The 18152-nt window shown below is 32.9% G+C and overlaps 2 protein-coding genes and 1 long non-coding RNA gene across 7 annotated transcripts; 1 reads left to right on the forward strand and 2 right to left on the reverse strand.

The window, feature by feature from the left end:
• Nucleotides 1-10968: 10968 nt before the first annotated feature.
• On the reverse strand, nucleotides 10969-14832 carry LOC135797096 (uncharacterized). 2 transcript variants are annotated; one of them, XR_010549451.1, is made up of 5 exons: nucleotides 14768-14832; nucleotides 13662-13854; nucleotides 11434-11633; nucleotides 11166-11373; nucleotides 10969-11108 (listed from the first exon to the last, which is right to left on the reverse strand). It is a non-coding gene; the product is annotated as an uncharacterized lncRNA (long non-coding RNA). The 2 variants fall into 2 exon arrangements; XR_010549450.1 differs by having other exon boundaries at nucleotides 11166-11383.
• Lap1 (leucine rich repeat containing protein 7 lap1) lies at nucleotides 11213-14759 on the forward strand. Its single transcript, XM_065309288.1, has 4 exons — nucleotides 11213-11362; nucleotides 11421-12473; nucleotides 12528-13502; nucleotides 13713-14759. The coding sequence occupies exons 1-4, from the start codon at nucleotides 11213-11215 to the stop codon at nucleotides 13887-13889; spliced, it is 2355 nt and encodes a 784-aa protein (XP_065165360.1). The 3' UTR covers nucleotides 13890-14759.
• A 275-nt stretch (nucleotides 14833-15107) lies between the features above and the next one.
• Nucleotides 15108-18102, reverse strand: LOC135797282 (putative mediator of RNA polymerase II transcription subunit 26). 4 transcript variants are annotated; one of them, XM_065309548.1, is made up of 3 exons: nucleotides 17833-18102; nucleotides 17121-17470; nucleotides 15108-17068 (listed from the first exon to the last, which is right to left on the reverse strand). In XM_065309548.1, exons 2-3 carry the CDS (start codon nucleotides 17452-17454, stop codon nucleotides 15255-15257), a joined length of 2148 nt encoding a protein of 715 aa, XP_065165620.1. In that variant the 5' UTR covers nucleotides 17455-17470; nucleotides 17833-18102; the 3' UTR covers nucleotides 15108-15254. The 4 variants fall into 4 exon arrangements, with proteins under 4 accessions (XP_065165620.1, XP_065165623.1, XP_065165621.1 ...); XM_065309551.1 differs by having other exon boundaries at nucleotides 17121-17442; nucleotides 17833-18101; XM_065309549.1 differs by having other exon boundaries at nucleotides 17121-17448; nucleotides 17833-18100.
• Between the last annotated feature and the right edge of the window lie 50 nt (nucleotides 18103-18152).

Below are 18152 nucleotides of genomic sequence, written 5' to 3' on the forward strand. Positions count from 1 at the left end.
TGAGTATATTTGCAGGTTTTTATATTTTTACTAAATATAAACAATTATTTAATGAAACTTAAATTTAGTTGAAGTTTCTACGTTTATTTGATAAATTTTAAGTAAAAATGACGGTAAAACATAAATTTTAACCTCAAAAATTGATTTTAAGATAAATATCGTGATCGAATACTTGAAATAGTACATAAAAACTAATCAAACTATTGATTACTACTTATAACTCACCATAAAACACAAATTATTATTAAAATCCTTCAAATTTTACTAAAATTCTATCTTAAACCAAACATTACTTAAGTTTTTACTTAAACTCACTCAAATACTTTAAGCAAACCTACATAAAACACCAAAATATCACATTTTATTAAACTAAAAATTACTAAGTCATATTACTTAAGTCAACTCAACATTTTCGCGAATTTATGCAACAAAATTGCACTACTAACTCAAATACCACTCAACAAAGTGTTAACTTACTTAGTCACAGCCATACCAGTATATCTACCTATAAATATAAAAATAAATACCAACACACATGACTTTAGCACTGTACTAGCTAAGTACAAGTGAAAACGAAACGAAATTTGGCAATCACAATACGAGCACACATGTAAGTGCAACAATCATGCAACACCTGACATGTTATATAAAAAAAGAACTAAACTACTTATACTTATACTTACACTCACAACGTTTAAGTCATAAGTGACAACTGACATTGAACTACCTCCACCACCTAACCTAACCTAATTTCTTTTCGCCATGTCCTTCAAATGTCTCTATATAAACTAAATAAAATAAAACGCAGAACATTAGATTCAATTTGATTTAATTCGCAATTAAAACACGAAAACAATGTGCATTTTAGGCGTATCATCATTACATTAACATAAACAAAATCTAATCGTACTTTGGACGCGTGTCCAGTGTTCATTATCGCAAATTAGTGATAATACAAGCATGTTCGCATAGACAAATCATGATCAAACTAAATAATGACGATTTACTACGTCGCACAAAAAAGGTGCTAATGATGCGAATGCGGATGAATTCCTACTATTATTTATACTTTAAACAATATTCAACTTGATTAATCGGCGTCTGCGTGTCTCGATTATTCAAAAACGCAGCCAGACAACAAAACACTATTTCACGTGTCGTTTGAGACATAAATCTGGATAAATTTACGTAAATTAAGTGAAATTGACTTTGTTTATGCAATAACGCTGGTTTGCCACGTGGATATGTTTATTTTTTAATGTATTCATTGGAAATGTCGTTATGGATGGGTAATGCCTAATAATTTTAAAGGACATTAAGCGCATCAATAAAGATACGTGCATTATATTCAAATTGGAATCATAATGCAATATTCATAATTTATGTGGACTTTGGGTTTAAGATATTCACGGTATTCGAGTTTGGTAAGGGGTTAAAGGTGATTTGATTAAATCTCGGACGGAAAAATTTTAGTTTCCGATAAGGACAATACACTTCAGACTTGGGTTTTGTTTACAGGGTAAAGTTTAGGAGTGTTAGCTTCAAAATGCATTGATTTATTGGTTTTATTGCTTTTTTATATTTTTTATTGAAGATTATCAAAAGTTTTTATGATATTAGGATAGTATTTTGATAAATGATTAATACGTTTAATAAATTAATTGAGAAATATGTAAAATTTTAGAATGTTTATGAAATAACCGGTGTATTTATAAAAAGAAGCAATTTTTAGACTTTCGTTTGTACTACTTGGATGATTCAGACACGACTAAGTGGTGTGTTGAGTTCGCCACCCTTTTATAACTGCGGGCTACCTGCTAGTAGTGGAGGGGGTAAGTCAGTGCTATGTGTGTAGTAGAGTGTGAGTGTGCGAGCGTATGGTGAGTCATCATGTACGCACGACGCGCGTAGTCCAGTGCCTTTCACTTTTCCCCCTTCACTTTTTGCTGGTAGTCCGTATGTATAAAAGGGCAACGCGCTGTGCGTCTTGTGTTTAGTCGTGCCTGAGTCGTCCAGGTGTCCAGTCGCACTCTAATTTTCCCTCCACCTTTTTCTTTCGCACTTGGGGTTGCTATTGCATCAGTCGCATAATATTTCATACTTAAATCTTTCTATCTCCCTATAGCCGTATTTTTATGCATACAGTGTTCATGTATTTTCTACACAAGCAATTACTACACATTTTTGTGTTCAGTGGCATTGAACTTAGACTAATTCGCTCTACACATCGCTTTAGTAAATCCACGCGAAGGTTTTCATGCGTGCATCATGCGAATATAGGTCTCGCACGTGATGTCTCCTCCACTCTCCACACGTGCGCACATTTTCATCAGCGATGTGGATCACGCTAGTTAAAAATAGACACAAAACACACAAACACATATGAATACATATTACTAGCGTATGTTTGTTAATGTTTCAATTCACGTGTTATACCAGTAACTATAGGATAATTGTATAGAGCAGTAGACAAAACAGTAATTTCTGATTATTAATATAACGACAGACACTCAGATAGGCAGTAGTCATGCAGTGAAAAGTGTGCGGTTATTACATCAGAACTATATGGACGGTCCAGTTGATTCACGTGATGCATGTATGCAACTTTCGTGCAATACTTTTATCTTCAAACACGCATTAAACATATGATATTGATACAATTAGTGATGTTTTTAATTTGGGAATGAATTAATTTTATTGTGATACTGATAAATAAAAATCATAATTTTAATTTCTTCTTCCTACACGGAAGTAAAAAAAAATTCAAAATTTTCCTCAACTAAAATCAATCTTGAGTAAATTTCCTATTAAATAATTGTTTAATCAATATACTACCATTTTAATTACTTAAGTTATTCACAAAACAAAATCATTTGTTAAAAATATATTAAGTAGGTATGGTTTTGTAAAGAGTGTAAATTGGGTTGCCTACATTTCAATAGCCTAGACTCCATCTCCATAATATGCAACACACAATACTTTTACTGATTAATTTTGCCTCATATTTATTTTGCAATTTCTTTCTCTGTTTCAATTTAATCACTAACCTAAAATTTGTATTTGTATTAACAAAGTACCCACTCAACAAAACCAACCTTAATACCTCTACATAACTACCTCTAACCCACTTTTTGTAATACTTAACAAATGCATGTGGTGTTAATTGGGTTGCATAACATTGAGTAGCTCTGATTCTGATTCTGACATTTATGCAACACAGAATTGCACACTCACAACACTCGCAGACTCGCATGACTAAGCTTAATAGTTAATATCCCGTCGTCAACAAAAATCATTAACGCGTAGATTTTTCTAGACTTTTTTTCTGCGTGAAGAGAAAGAAACATCGCATTATATCTACGTGTATGTATAAACCTATAATGGATGATGTAAGAACACTGTTTGTTTACATTATGTCCATCATCCTTCACACTTAAGTTATGTTACATAGCATAATACGAGTACACAAAACATATTTTGCAAACTATTACATATTACGCATGTGTTAAGGTCGCAATTTCTATTTTTCCTATTGCAAAAATCATTCATACACTCAACACAACTTAAAAGTGACTTAAAATCAAAATATTTTGACTTAACTTAAGTAAATTTGATTTTTTTTATAAGTAAATGTTGCAATTTCTATTTTTCCAATCGCAAAATATCATTTATTCAATCAACTTAACTAAAAACCAACTTAAAATCAAAATTATTTGCTTAACTTAAGTCAACTTGAATAAAAGTCGCAATTTCTATTTTTCATATTGGAAAATATTATTCATACCATCACCTTAACTTAAAACTAAAATCAACTCATAAAGTTTTGACTTAACTTAAGTAAACTTCACATTTTTTTGTCAAAATTTTAATTTCGTGGGTTTTTTATCTACTACGTATATATGAAGGTCGGAATTTCCTATCGCATAAAATCATTCATATAATCAATTTAACTTAAAATCAAAAAATTTGACTTAACTTAAGTCAACTTAAATAAAAGTCGCAATTTCTATTTTTTTTATCATAAAAAATCAATCACACTCCACATAACATATAACAAACCTCAACACAAAAATAATTTGACTTAACTTAAGTACACTTAAATTTTTTTCGGTAAAAATTTTAATTTCGTGGGTTTTTTATCTACTTACGAGTATAAATGACGTCGGCAATGGAAAATAATGAAATTGTTATTGACACGGTGCTAATTACCCACAACACGAGACTGATAACATGATAAGAGCATTTTAAACATTCCAAAGTGTTTTTCGCGTCATTACTTTTTATATATCTATAGACCAATAATACGCGGAACGAAAGGGAATGTTAACGATTGTTTTGTTATAATATGTCATAATAACAATAATACCTTACGCAATGGTGAGTGCAAAAGTAAACAATACGAGATGGCCGGCAAATAGAAAATAAAAAAGAAATTGACAGTCCACAGGCAATTAGACGTAATTTCCTTTAAAATTTAATTGCATAACACGCATGCAACCAGCATATAACATAATCTCTAGTCTACAAGTATTTAGACAAACATATTCTTTACTTAAATTTAACTGTACTTAAAGTTACGTCAAAACAATCAAAAACAATTTTTTAAAATTTTTTCTGAAAAAAATATTTTTTTATGAATCATAATTCATGTTATGATTAATTATGAATTAGTGGACTTTGATCTATGATATTTGATGGAATAATTATTTATTTAATACGTTTTGATAGTGAAATATTTGTGTCGGTGTCTCGGTGTTGTGTTTTGACTGCGCCAGTCTCGCAAGTCTCGCGGGTCTCGCATCTCGTGCTGTCGGAATTCCTTGGACTTTGGACCGAGTGCGTTTTAATAAGTCGCTGCGACGGTGTTGTGGTAAGTTAAAAGTTAAGTTAAATACGGCTGCGCAGTGCGCGCTAGCAGCATAAGCACAGGCAGCGCGCGCAGTCGAAACTTGGGGAAAGTTCAATGCCTTTCGGTTATTCTCTGTGTATAGGTGTGTGTTTATATTTAATATATTGTTTAATGTGTTGAATCATGTGTATGTATATATGTATAGTATAGTAATAGCATCATGGTCATAATTTACAATAAAAGAGGATAAAGATGGCAGAAACTCAAGTTGATGATTTTTTCGATTTTTACTGCAAAATAATTAAAAGCAAAAAGCAGGAAATTAATATTTTTGCTTGTTATTGCTTGTTATGGTTTTGTTTTTGTCATCCTCAGTTTGTTGTTGATAATAATCATAATAAAACCATTGAAACAATAAAATATAAAGATTTTTCATTTTTATCTGATTGTATTTGTATTTAATATATTGTTTAATGTATTTAATTTACAATAAAAAAGGACAAAGAAGACAAAAACTAAAGTTGATGATATTTTTCATTCTGGATTCAATGTTTTTGCAAAATAATTAAAAAATATATAAAATAAATGAGTTTTTGCCTGTTATCGCATATTATGTTGTTGTTTTTGTAATTATCTGCTTTTTTGTTGATAATATATTGTTTAATCATTAATTTATTATAGAAGAAGACAATGAAGACAGAAACTAAAGTTGATGATTTTTTTCTTCTTGAGCTCGATTTTTATCGTAAATTAAAAAAAAAACAGGAAATTAACATTTTTACTGTTTGTTATTCCATGATATGTTATTGTTTTTGTAATTTCCACTTTGTTGTTGATAATAATCATAACAAAACCCTTCAAACTATAAAATGCGAAATTTTATCCTTTATCTGTTTATATTTTGCGTCAGGTCCAAAGTTTACTCAACTTTGCTGATGTTAATTAAATATTTTGAAAACAAAACACAAAACACACAAAAAAGCACATTGTTTAACATATTTCCTTATTATTTTTTTAAAGGTGTACGAAGGACGAACACGCGAATTGTGAATTTATTCCGTGCGGAAATTCCGTTTTAGCACGCTATTATTTCATACCTGCCTACTTAATACTGTGTATACTGCAAGTTGAGAGTTAATTGAAGTAAAGGTTAAGTTCAGTCGAAATATGTATTAATATTTTAAGCAAGGACGCTTGGAAATGTGAAGCCAGGCTGTAAATGCTAATTTTCTTATCGAAAATCCGAAATTACACTTCATTCAAGTTGTTAAGTTAACAAAAATAAATAGCTAAATAATATTTGAGATATTATTCATTTTTCTACTTGTTGTACTATTTCTTCGTCTAGGTAATTTTGTTATCTTTTATCATTTAATTTATGGAAAATTAATTAAAAAATCAAAATTTATTTGGAATTTTTTATGTTTAGTTATTTTTGATGGTTTAGTTGACGTTTTCTATCATTAATAACACCAACAACGTACTTAAATTGACCACGTGTAAATATTTAATACAAATAAATGGTTGTAATTCACACTTTGAGTGATTGTGAACTAATGTAACGAGATAAAACTGGTAAAAACTTGCAATTCTGATGACAAATTCGATTATAAATGACTAAAATACTAATTTAAGTCTGAAATACTGATTTTAAGTAACTTTTAACCTCAAAATGATTACGATTACTGAAAAATTGTCTTATATTGCCAGAAAATTTGTCTTATTTACTATAAATGAGATATTGAAGCAGAAATTATTGCTTTAATTGATATAATATTACATTTTAGTTTGTAATTTATCATATTTCTGTCTTTTTATGCTTGATATTGCCTATGACGTCAATTTTGAGTTAAAAAACCGGAAAATTTAACGTTGATTAAACATAATCAGTAAAAACAATATTAAATTTAAACACAATACAATTGAGTTACTCGTGGCTTTTATCTCTCCCTACATCTGATTAGATTCCATCTTGGAAGTGACGTCAGTGTTGAATTGTTCACCCTAATTGCTGTTCTTCCTACCTTGGCGGTTTTCAGAATATTATACTTTGTTTTTATTAAAATAATCATCAACCTGTCACTTAATAAATTAATTAATGTGTGTTCTGTATTCCATGACTTAAATTCTATTAAATAACGATGTTTTGTTACTCTTTTGTCATCTTGCAACAAAATTAGATTGAAAATATTAGTGAATCCAATATTAGCAACTTAAATATTCGTAGATATTGACAGTGACAGCGCCTTTGTGAACAATAAACAGCACAAAGCACGCCGCAAGGTGAAAGTTGCGCCATCATCGTTTCGTTTTCGCACAATTTCAAAATCATAATTGTGCGCATCGACGAAAAACACCCACTTGCGCACTTTATGCATTCATGCATAAATATCATAGGAAATTAAAGTGGATCACGTCTAGAAACCACCGAAACCAACAATTCTATTCACAAAATTCACATTCCGAATAAATAAATATTAAATACTAAAATTTTAAATTTTACATTCAAATAACATAGAATCTTATGAAACCAAAAATAGATTTACATTGATGATCAAATCATTGAACAAAAAATTAATTATCACTTTGTTTTTGAACAAATCTTGTAGTAGATATAGAAGTAAATAGAATAATTAATCTTTGGATAAAACAAAATACAAAATACTTAGCCACAAAATATTTTAACTGTTTTTTCAGTGTGAGAATATGATGTGAATAGATCTAAAGTAATAAAATAAAAAATTGCACTTTGAGTACCGAAATACAATGTCTAAGTATATGTTATTTGTAACAAACATGTAGTGTAAGTACTTGTACTCGTATATAATATGTTTAATTAGTTTCTCTTGCAAAAAAGCTTAATTTGATGCAATTAAACAGTTTTTGAGACGCAACCAGATATTGACGTCAAATGGAACGATTAGCGAAAAAGGTATTAGCTAAGTTTGTAAATACAACTTACAACTTAAATCATTAACTCTGTTTTTCTGCTTCCTGCTGATCAAAAGTCATTTGTATCAAATTTTTTACTTGTAAACACTTGACAGGGTAATTATTTGATCAAATTGTATTCATAAATACAAAATATTATTAATATTATTGAATTTATATTCATTTAAAGTTAAATAAAGAAGTAAAAGTATTAGAAATCAAAAAAATACTTTTTTTCAGTTTTGTTTGTTTGTTGGGGTTTAAATTGAAAAATAAAATGTTTAAACCTATTCAAATTAAAGTTATAATATTGCTATTAGTATAAACTATCTTTGGTATTATTATTAACAAAATATCTTCTAAACTTTGCTAGTTACAAGCAATTAAAATTGAAAAATTTGCTAAAAATGCATAAAATTATCATTTCTGCGTTTTTTTCACAATTTTGATGATTAAAATTGATATAAACGTGTAAAAATGTTAAAAGTTATATTAGTGCACGTGTAAAACCGTAATCCTTTTATTGCTTATAATTTTATAGAATTATCTACACTACAATAAAAGTGATAAGCTTTTAAAATTAAAAATGTTTTAAAAAACATCAAAAATTTAAAATTGTGGTTTATCTCACCATTTCTTAATTATAAACAAAATAAACAATCAATACTTATCCAAACAAACATTTATTAAATAATTAAACATTACCTTTCATCTGATAACATTTTCATCACCATATTTCCATAATCTTCCTAATTATTGACTTTCAAAACATAAAAATTGATTTATCTTTCCACATATTTCCAGACGGTACGTCTGCAGTGAAAGTATTTGCTCCGAAATGTTTGCTCAATCACATCTCTCTCGGAATTTCTTGTTAAATCTCAATATTCTCACTCAGCAAGCAAGTGCACCGAATGCACACGACGCAGCTTACACTTTTTGCCGTCGTTTTTCGGCTCTCCACTTACCGAGTTTCCATTCCATTCGGTTAATTTCCATTCCTCAGCAGAAATCAAAAAAATAAAATAAAATTAGCAACAGAGTGTAAAGTGTACGAACACAATTTGCAATCATGCGCAATGTGCAAGTGCACCGGCAAGTAAAAGCAACACAACGAACGACACATGCTAAACTGTGATTAGACTTCAGCTTTGGACTTGAGTATTAATTTTACATCTTAGAAAATTACTTTCGAATGAATACCGGTATCGGTATGCGGTGTGCACAGCATGTAACACTAAGTAAGCAGTAATTGAACTGGAAGCGGATGCGATTTTCATTTTTTTCTTAGTTTCTACGTCTTGTTGTTAGTTTATTATTTTAATAATTTACCGTAAGTAATTTATCATTATTTATTATTATTTATTATTATTTATCGATTGAGTGTGTGCATGAATGGAAGGTGGAAGTGCGGTTTCGTTTGCAGGTTTCGTTTCGTTTCGTTTGGGAAAAGTGGCACACGCCACGCGAATGAACGTGGACACGTGAATGTGAGTACAAAGTCGTAAAGTCATGATCGCGAAATTTTTGCCAGGCAAGGAGAAAGATATAATCATGTTGAAAATGTGTAGAAATATTGTAAAGGTGAAAATTTAATTGGTTATTGAGAAAAGTTAAAAGTTAGGAAATGTTTCTTGAATTAGTCATGTTTAACAGCTGATAAGTCATGGAGTTTTCGTGATAATTTGATAAAAATGTTATCAAGTGTAGATTAGTGTTTATAGTGTTTAATCATAGTGGTTTTAGTATAATTGTGCAATTTATTTATGCAAAATTATCAGTTTTATGTAAAAAATCACTTTTTGTTGATTTTTGTTAGTTTTATCAACTTTAAAAGCTTATAACTCATAAAGTTTTCAAGATAAATTAATAAAATTTATATCAGCTATAGATTATAATATTAAAAATTATGTGCAGTTAATTTTTTTGTGATTAAACAATTTCTTCATCGTTGAATTGTAAAAAATGTGTCAAAATTGCGTATTTTAACAGATTTTTGAGAATTTTTTAGATTTTGGAGTGAAAAATCACAAATATTTTAATATAACTTGAATAATTTCATTATAAATAATTGTTTTACCTAATTTAATAAATATTCAACCCTCCAGGATAATTTTATCCCTTAAAATGAAATTTTTCGAAACAATTTATCATTTTTATCGTTTTTCTCTTGGTTTTTCAACTTTTAAACTTGAAACAATAAAAAAAAATTATTTTATCTCCAGTTAACAATGTTTAATATTGTTAATATTGTTTAACTGGATGATCTCATGTGATTCTGTCACACATTGATCACACAGATCACACACCTTGAACCACTACATGGAAATTCCAAAGATTCACCAGTTGTAGCTTACCACAATCAAAACCAGAAGTTAAACATAAATAATTAATGCAAACAATGCTAATTTCTAATAAGTACTTATTAAAACGTGATAATTTTAATAAATATCACAATAAATTATACTAATAAATTGTGTTTCTAGACTTGACTATAGGCAACTTTTTATACTGAAAGATTGAAATTTGTCCCTTTTTACTCTCTGATACTTCCACAATCATTACAAATGATATAAAATGTTATGAAAATACTTTTCAAAACATCAATAATTGTATTCACTAGTATTCTTATTAATAATGCAACCCTTTGCGTTCGATTTTGTGTTGCATTGTTTCAATCCATTATAACGCCTGATACTAAATTATTTACCAATCATTTCAACCCCAACCAATTACAGATTGCTTCAACATCGTCGCCATAGTTGATAATTATCAATAAATAATTGATTAACGTGTTAATTTTGATGTAAAACTTTGACATTAAATATTTCTCTGCCACGCAATTGTATCTTCTACTATTTTACTGAATCTAATATTCAATAATCGACCTAGTAGAGTCACACCACAAACATCTTCATCATCATCATCATCATCGAGCGTTTTGTATTTCATTCCGCGGGCAATAAATCTGCCGGACAAAGTGTGATTGTGATGAGAATTATTCGACCGCAACTCTCGTTCTCAACATCAGCGAGTACGAAGAGTACGAAGGGTGAGAAATAAATTTATTAATAGCACGAGCAACACAAGAATGGACCGCCAGAAAAGGATACGCGAATAGTATCATCTCAACGTCAAAGTGAGACAGGTTGTGATACTCGCCGCTCAGTTCTCAGTTCAGTTCAGTAGTTGTATGGTGTATGGAGTGGAAAGAGGAAGTGATGAATGTGCAAGCATGAATCCAGACGCAGCTGCATCTCTCCTGATTTTCACCAGTAGAAGAATAAGACTACCTCGACGTATCACAAGCGCTACAAGTTTCCAGTGTCTAAAATATTCAAGCATCTAGTCTATTAGTAGCATAGTATAGGTTATGTTTGTTTACTTGTGGCTTCATCAGAGTGTTTATGAGAATGTAAGCTAGGAATCATCATGAATTGGCTCAACTGCTTCGCCTGCAAGCAGAAGGCGGTGGACGACGTGAAGACGCTCGACTTCAGTCGGGCGTCCATCGCTGATGTCCCACCAGAGGTGTTTAACTTTGAACGGACCTTAGAAAATCTTCATCTTGATGGAAACAAGGTAAAAATCACCTTTAAACATCTAAAAATTAATAAAATATTATTATTTTATTTTATAGATAATAGAATTACCTCGGTTGTTATTCCAATGTGAAGAATTAAGATTCCTGGACATTTCTGACAATGAAATCCAGTTAATCCCAGCGTTAATATCAAAACTGGTCCAGTTGCACACGCTGAATCTAAGCAGGAACTGCCTCAAGCATTCGGACATACCAGCCAACATCCACAGGTGCCAAAAGTTGACTTTTCTTGATCTCAGCTCGAACGCCCTGGAGAAACTCCCCGAAGGTTTAACAAGTTTAGTAAATCTTCAAGAATTATATCTTAATGATACATATATCGAGTTCTTGCCTGCCAATTTTGGTCGGTTGAATAATCTACGCATACTTGAACTGCGTGATAACAGCCTATCATCCTTACCGAAGAGTCTAAGACGTCTTACAATGTTAATACGCTTGGATCTAAGCAACAATGATTTCACTGATATGCCAGAGGTGATTGGTAACATGAGTAATCTAAAAGAATTGTGGATAAATGGCAATTGCATCACACATTTAATCCTGGGTATTGGTAATCTGCAAGAACTGCAGGATTTCGATGCGTCGAAGAATGACATCGAGACAATACCGAAAGAAATCGGCCGGTGTACGAAACTGACAAGTTTAATCCTGAGTCATAATTTGATCAAAGAAATCCCGCATGTTTTGGGCCATTTAAAGGAGATGCAGACGCTAAAAATGGATTTCAATTGTATTGAAGCACTGCCGCATACAATCGGGACACTGGCGAAGCTCGAGGAGCTCGATGTACAGAACAATCAAATCACAGCAATACCAACATCATTCGGTTTTCTAAGAAAGCTGAACTATTTTATAGCTTCGCATAATTTTTTAACTTCTCTGCCAGCGGAGATCGGGAGTTGCGTATCACTTACAATATTAAATCTACATAATAATATGTTGCGTAGGCTACCGGATGAAATCGGACATCTGCAGAATTTGACCTCATTGGGGTTGATTGGGAATAAATTGGAATATCTACCGATACCTGTTGCTAACCTACCGAATTTACGGGCGTTATGGTTGACGCAGAATCAAAGTCATCCATTGGTAAATTATAAATTTATTTTTAAATGAAATTATTATATTTTTAATTATTTATAGATACCTCTACAAACTGAGCAATTGGAACACAGTGGACAACTAGTATTAACTTGTTTCCTCCTGCCCCAGATACAAATGACCCATCAAAATATCAACAAAGAGTCTCCCACTGAGAATATATCACTACCCAAACGACATATTGCGTTCACCGAACCAGGGATACCACGAGAACCTTTACCTCGCCTCACCCGGGCACCCACACCTTATCCGAAAGATTTCCAACGTTTTCAACGCTCTCTAAACAATCAACTACGACGTAACCGCGACGCAAACTCGCAGATATTAAATTTAAATCTAGATGCTGGACAATCACCGTCGCAGTCGCAGATCAAAGAGGCTGTGGTAACGCCAATGAAGAATGATATTAATGGAGATCACCTCCAACATCACTTCAGCACACAAACCGACTTCATATCACCGCCGGACAATCATCCACCCAACTACGAGAACGATTTCTTGAATTACAACCACAATTCGAATACAAACTCAGCTGTAAATGATAACAATTCGGATCACTATAGTTATAACGATAAGAACAGTGTGAATAGTCTGGATGGATTGGATCATGATGATAAACTGAGTGTGGATATGCAGGAGAAGTGTATGATGGTGACTGCGAAGCAACCACCGCCGTATCATATTGCTGCGGCGTATTCAAAGAACGCGAAGTATTTTAATAAAGTCGAGGATTACATGGAGGATGATAAACCGAAGAAATTCACGCAGGATTTACAAGCGCAGAATATTCCTGTGCCGCAGCCAGTCAACTATAGCAAGAAGACTGATGGGTTGTTGCAGGAGATTAATAAACGCATTGATGATCATTATGCTAATCAAAATTACGAGAAGAATTACGTGGTGGAGAAGCAGTTCGCGGAGAATTTGAATAACGAGAGTCGTGTGCCCAAGAATTTGACTGTGGTTTTAACACCGTGTTGTTATGTTTTGGGATTTACTGTCACGTATAATGAGAGTGTAAGTTGATAGAAATTTGGTTTTTACGTGGATTGAAATACAAATTGTTTCGATTTTTTCATTTTTTGCCTTGAAAACATCATCAGGAACTTCTGTTTCTTTTTTAAAACAATTTGTAATTCAATTCACGTAAAAATAAAATATTATAAAGTGAATTACCTGCAAATATGAAGATAAATTGTAAATTTTGATGATTTTTCTTTCTTCCAGGGGGTTTTTGTTAGCAAAGTGGATGAAAACGGCAACGCTTTCCAAAAACTCTTCGCCGGGGATAGAATCCTCGCACTGGATAAGATAGATCTTACCAAGATGGAGCCCTGGCAGGCGTACAAGACTGTTCTCATCCAAGGTCCTGAAACCGAATCGTTTTTTATCACAAGGTATTAATAAAGTAATAGATGTAGACGGACATCTAGCGTAGGTAATTTAAACGATGATTGAACTTAAATTTAACGAATTGAATTTAGGTTGAGTCATTTTACTTAACTTGAGGCTCAAAGTACGCGGTGCCATCGGATCCAATACCTCAATATAATATACATACTGATATTGCATACAATTGCTAACAATATTGATAACTTGATAATGTCTATATAGCTATATATATACGATTAGTGTTTTGAATTTTATATGAGGATGTGGTCCAATTTATTCAATTGATGCGTTTTTTTCATGAAAGATTGGCAGCCAACTTTAAACTATGACTTTAAAAGATAAATATATATATTTCTATTATATAAGGTGGTTATATTTGTGTTCAATTCAGCAATCTAGCGATTTAAGTTGATGTTAAACAATCATTTCTACTGTATGACTTGCATTGCGGCACAAAGTGTGTAGAATAGACATTGGTGTTGATGATTTGATGTGTTATAATTCTCGATTTCGCACCGTCTTTAAGCAATTTATTGATTATTGATCATTGATAGCGGTTTTAATGTAGGGTGTTTATTGTAGGGTTATTTATACATTTCGAGGCTGTGATTTGAATTTTTATTTATTTTAGATAGAGAATCGTTTGGTATAGTTAGTAAGCGTTTTACTGCGTAAAAATTCGAGCGACGCGTTTTGATGCGGTGTCGAAATTGGTCTGTCTCGGCGTTTTTATTCGATATTATTCGACTCTACTGTAAGATACGAGTATTTATATATCCGTAGTTAGATGATTCAAGCAAAACTGAACAAACTATTGTAACACCCTTTTTTATGTATAAAACTGGAGCAAATTTGTAATGAAATAAAGATATGTGAATCAAATCACTTACCAACCGTTATATCTGCAACTCATGTAACACAATCGCGAAAACGCAGCAGGAATACTGAATTCATGATGGCCACCGGATGTATTCGTACTGCGCATGCGCAGTGTAACCTAAAATTTGATCTAGAAGCAATTGGAATGTTCTAGAACAAAACAAGATGGTTATTCACCGGTGAAACACGTTCCAGTGCATCTCTTTCGTTATTTCACTTGAAAATAAGCATCAGACAATGAAATAATTTAATTTTAACCTTAAAAACACTCTAATTATGTGATTCTTAGTAATAAAACGTGCTTCAACTGTAAAAGACCGTTGGGTGATTCAAAAACATAACCTGCACATGGTAAGTTGAAAGATTTATAACTTTTTTTTATAAATATTTATACATTTCGTAAGTTCATTGTTTAAAATAAAATTATACCTATGAGAATACAAAATAATTCTTCCATATTGAATCAATTAAAGTAAAATTGTTTCATCAAAAGTATGGTTAGGGTTGCGCCGACGCCGAATACGCCCAACTCTTCGGGTTGTCCGTATTGTAACCACCCGTTCGAATAATAGAAACATTCGCTGGCGGTTCCACATATTCCGCTTCAACCGCCGGCGAACCAGTCCGCACCCGTGTAATTTCAATACCGGGCAGTCCCTGAAGAACGCTTGGTGTAGCAATCTTGCCATTTTCCATATCCGCGCGTGGCCATTGCACACCTCGTGGACTCGGCGGGCGGATAATCTTCCTCTCCTCCGAAAGCGCAGAAAACGACGTGTCTGGCATTTGCCACGGGGTTAATATCGGTGGATTTTTAGCCTGCGCATGCACAGCAGTCGCAGGTGCGGGCGTAGATGGCGCTGTGGTGACTATAGTAGCCGCCATGTTAGAATTTGTCGCCGCATTGGCATTTTGTGCTAGATAATCAGAAATGGAACTCTCATTCGTACTCGGCATGAAACCAACAGGCCGTGGTCTTCGAATCGTCACCATTCCATTCTCACCATGTGAGATTGTAGCTTGTTCATTCATATTCATCATTGTGGGTTCATCCACAGCCGGTTTATGCATACCCATACCGGTTAACGGATGAAAGATCGGGTTTTTCAGTGTGACCATACCGGAAGAAGATGGCGCACTTACATTGGCTACACTAGCGACATTCTCGGATGATTTTATTAACACACGTGGTTCATTAGTCGTGCCGCCATTTTGTATTGTTACACTTGCGGTTTTCTTCGACTTCTTTTTCTTCTTTTTACCCGTGGTTGCAGTAGCAGTTTGTTGCTGGATTAATTTTTCGGTATCCACAACAATAACGCCGCTTTTACTCACGGGAACATCTGGATATTCATTCGGTTGTGACGTGGATGACTTCCGGTTTGTAAGTGGGCCACTAACTTTGGTTATGGTGATACCCGGAGGAAGTTTTATAGATGGTATGTCAATTATTTCCGGTTGATTTGTACTGGCACCGGAATTAACGGTATTTTGTTGTTTTTTAACTTCTTTAGTTACTGTTTTCACCTCTTGGGTTTTTTTAGTGGTAGTAACACTTTTAGTATTATTATTATTAATATTATTGTTAGTTTGTTTTTGTTTTTGTGATTTCTGCGCCGCCGAATTCAAGTCTTTCCGGAAACTGCTGTCTATGGCAAGTTGCACTTTTATTTCACTAGTCTGAACTTGTTTCACACTTTCATTCGGTTTGTTTTTCGCTGGATTACTTGAATTATTAGTATTTACGTTCACATTTGTAGCCTTTTTCTTCTTTTGTTTATCATTTGTTTGTTTTCCACTACTGTTTTGTTTCTTTTGCTGCTGTTGTTGTGGTTGTGTTTGTTTGTCATTTTCATTCTGTGGACATCTTGATGTAATAATCGGTGCGTCATGTCCATTAACTAAGGTGTATAATAGTTTATCCTGATCTGGAGTAGATCCTTTAAGAGTTATCGTTACAGTTGGTGGTGAATTGTTGTTTTCGACAATGCGTTTAATCGTAACCATCGCAGGAATAGTCTGTTCGAATAATTCTGGTTCAGGATCAGGTTCTGGATCACTATAGGCAGGCTGTGGTTGTTGTTGCTGCTGTTTTCCTTTCTTTTTCTTCGACTTGGAATCATTTGAAGGTGGAGGTTGTGCTGGTTGCTGTTGTTTCTTCTTCTGGTTTAGTTTTTTCAACTGTTTCTGCAGTGCTAGTTCTTCTTTCACGCGTTGTTGCTCAGCAAGTTGTTGTTCTCTTCGTATTCTTTCTTCCTCGGCTTTTCGCAAGGCTGCTTCTTCTTCTTCACGTTGTTTTCTTTCTTCATCCTTAAAAATATGCAACATAAATATTTTTTTGTTAATTTTTGATGTCTTTTTACCTTTTTTGTTTTTGTCTGGCTTTCTTCTGTGCTTTTTTGTATGCTGCTTCATCCTGTGGTCCACCTTCAATGAACTGAATGATTTTGTCAATATTAGCACTGCCCATGTTTGGCATCGGCCCAGTCTGTCCACTGCATTGCACCACGGGCGTGTTTTCCTTGTTGTTGCTGCAGCAGGCCTTCTTTTTGCGCGCCTCCATCTCGCGCAGCATCGCCGCCGTGTCGATTGCGTTGCCCTTCTTCACCATTGCACCCAACAGCCTGTTGCACACCAAATCTCCACTCCTCTGTGTATTGATGTACTTTTGGAACTGCGCCCGGAACTGCAACTGCATTTCGGTCAAGCGCCTTCTAACAATCAACTACTATGTACCAACATGCAATCACACACCAAACAAAACAAAGAAAGTCAATTTTAGTCCAATAGTTGTTTAGTTAGTGTGAACTGTAAACAGAAAAGTTGTAGAAATGGCTGCAGAATGCAAGCGACGCGCTGCGACGGTCATACAACAATTGTACACCCTCTAAAAAAGCAGGTAGGTAATAAAATAGTAGGTAGGGCTTTGTTAGGGGGTGGTAAACTATGTTTTTTAGACAGTATGGCGAAAAATAGCAAAGTAGCGTAGAACACTGAATGCGTACATAAAATGCATACAAATGCAAGGCAAAGCAAATTCATTACTAATTTCAAACAATTAGAGACAAATATTTACCTGTTTGTATTAAAACTGTTGATACAATTGTAAATAAATTCTGTTTGCTGTCATTATTCTTATCGTTTCTAACCTCAAAGCGTTCTTGTCAACACGACAAACTGGAAACAAATCTTTTGTTTCAAACACCTAGTGTTGCATTCAAACATGTAAAAAATGCATTTTTATGCCTTAAAACATCATAACATTACTAAAAATCTACTAAAAGTATATTTAACCCAACAAATTAATATAATATTCAACTTTTTATTAGCTTTTTACGTCAACTAATAATTTTTTATCATTTATTTCATTTATAATTTACAACACTAGGTTTAAAT

This window comes from Atheta coriaria, unplaced genomic scaffold (genome assembly GCF_025399875.1).
Source record: "Atheta coriaria isolate IRGN ID8LTWV9N9 unplaced genomic scaffold, Caltech_Dcor_3.1 hic_scaffold_8_pilon, whole genome shotgun sequence".
Lineage (NCBI taxonomy): Eukaryota > Metazoa > Arthropoda > Insecta > Coleoptera > Staphylinidae > Dalotia > Dalotia coriaria.